The 653-nt window shown below is 62.6% G+C and overlaps 1 protein-coding gene across 1 annotated transcript; it reads left to right on the plus strand.

Annotated features, from left to right (window-relative positions):
• Nucleotides 1-61: 61 nt before the first annotated feature.
• Nucleotides 62-494, plus strand: SPRG_14667 (hypothetical protein; the record flags this gene model as incomplete). The annotated part of the gene is made up of 3 exons (XM_012354074.1): nt 62-260; nt 305-408; nt 450-494. Coding segments are annotated over 3 exons (348 nt in total), but the record flags the coding sequence as incomplete, so codon positions are not given.
• Between the last annotated feature and the right edge of the window lie 159 nt (nt 495-653).

The following is a 653-nucleotide window of genomic DNA, read 5'->3' on the forward strand; positions in this document are numbered from 1 at the left end:
CGCGGCCGCAACTGTCGCTGCGTCGTCCGTCTCGCTCAACGCGCTCACTGGCGACAACAAGACGATCGACGCCGACGTGAACCGCAAGTGCCACACGGTCAACAGCGACTACCTCCCGTCGCTCACGCCGGGTGCGTACGGCACGAGCGCGTACCACAACTGCTTCCGCACCGACGCGCAGGTCGACGAGTACCTCGACGTGCTCGTCAAGCAGAACGCCGGTGTCATCACCAAGTTTCAAATCTCGACCACCCACAAAGGTGCTCTCTTCCTTGTCAACCTGTAGTCTCATACCAAGGGGTAGGGTTGCCGATCTGGGCCTACAAGATCTCGACCGGCGCGCGCCCGTCGTCGCTGTACCTCCACGCGCTTCTCCACGCCCGTGAGTGGGTCGCGACGTCGTCGGCGGTGCACACGATCTCGACGATCTCGACAACATTGCCGCCAAGAAGCCGACGCCGACCGAACGCACGACCTCATCATCGTGCCGCTAGTCAACGTCGAGGGCTACCGCATGACGGGGAGGGGTGCCCGCTTTCAGCGCAAGATCCGTGAATGAAGGGCGACCTCAAACCGCACTGGGACACGCCGAGTGCACACCCGGAACCCTCGGCTGCAGAGCTGGGACAACTTGCCGGGCCCAACTATTTTTA

This window comes from Saprolegnia parasitica (genome assembly GCF_000151545.1).
Source record: "Saprolegnia parasitica CBS 223.65 unplaced genomic scaffold supercont2.145, whole genome shotgun sequence".
NCBI lineage: Eukaryota > Oomycota > Saprolegniomycetes > Saprolegniales > Saprolegniaceae > Saprolegnia > Saprolegnia parasitica.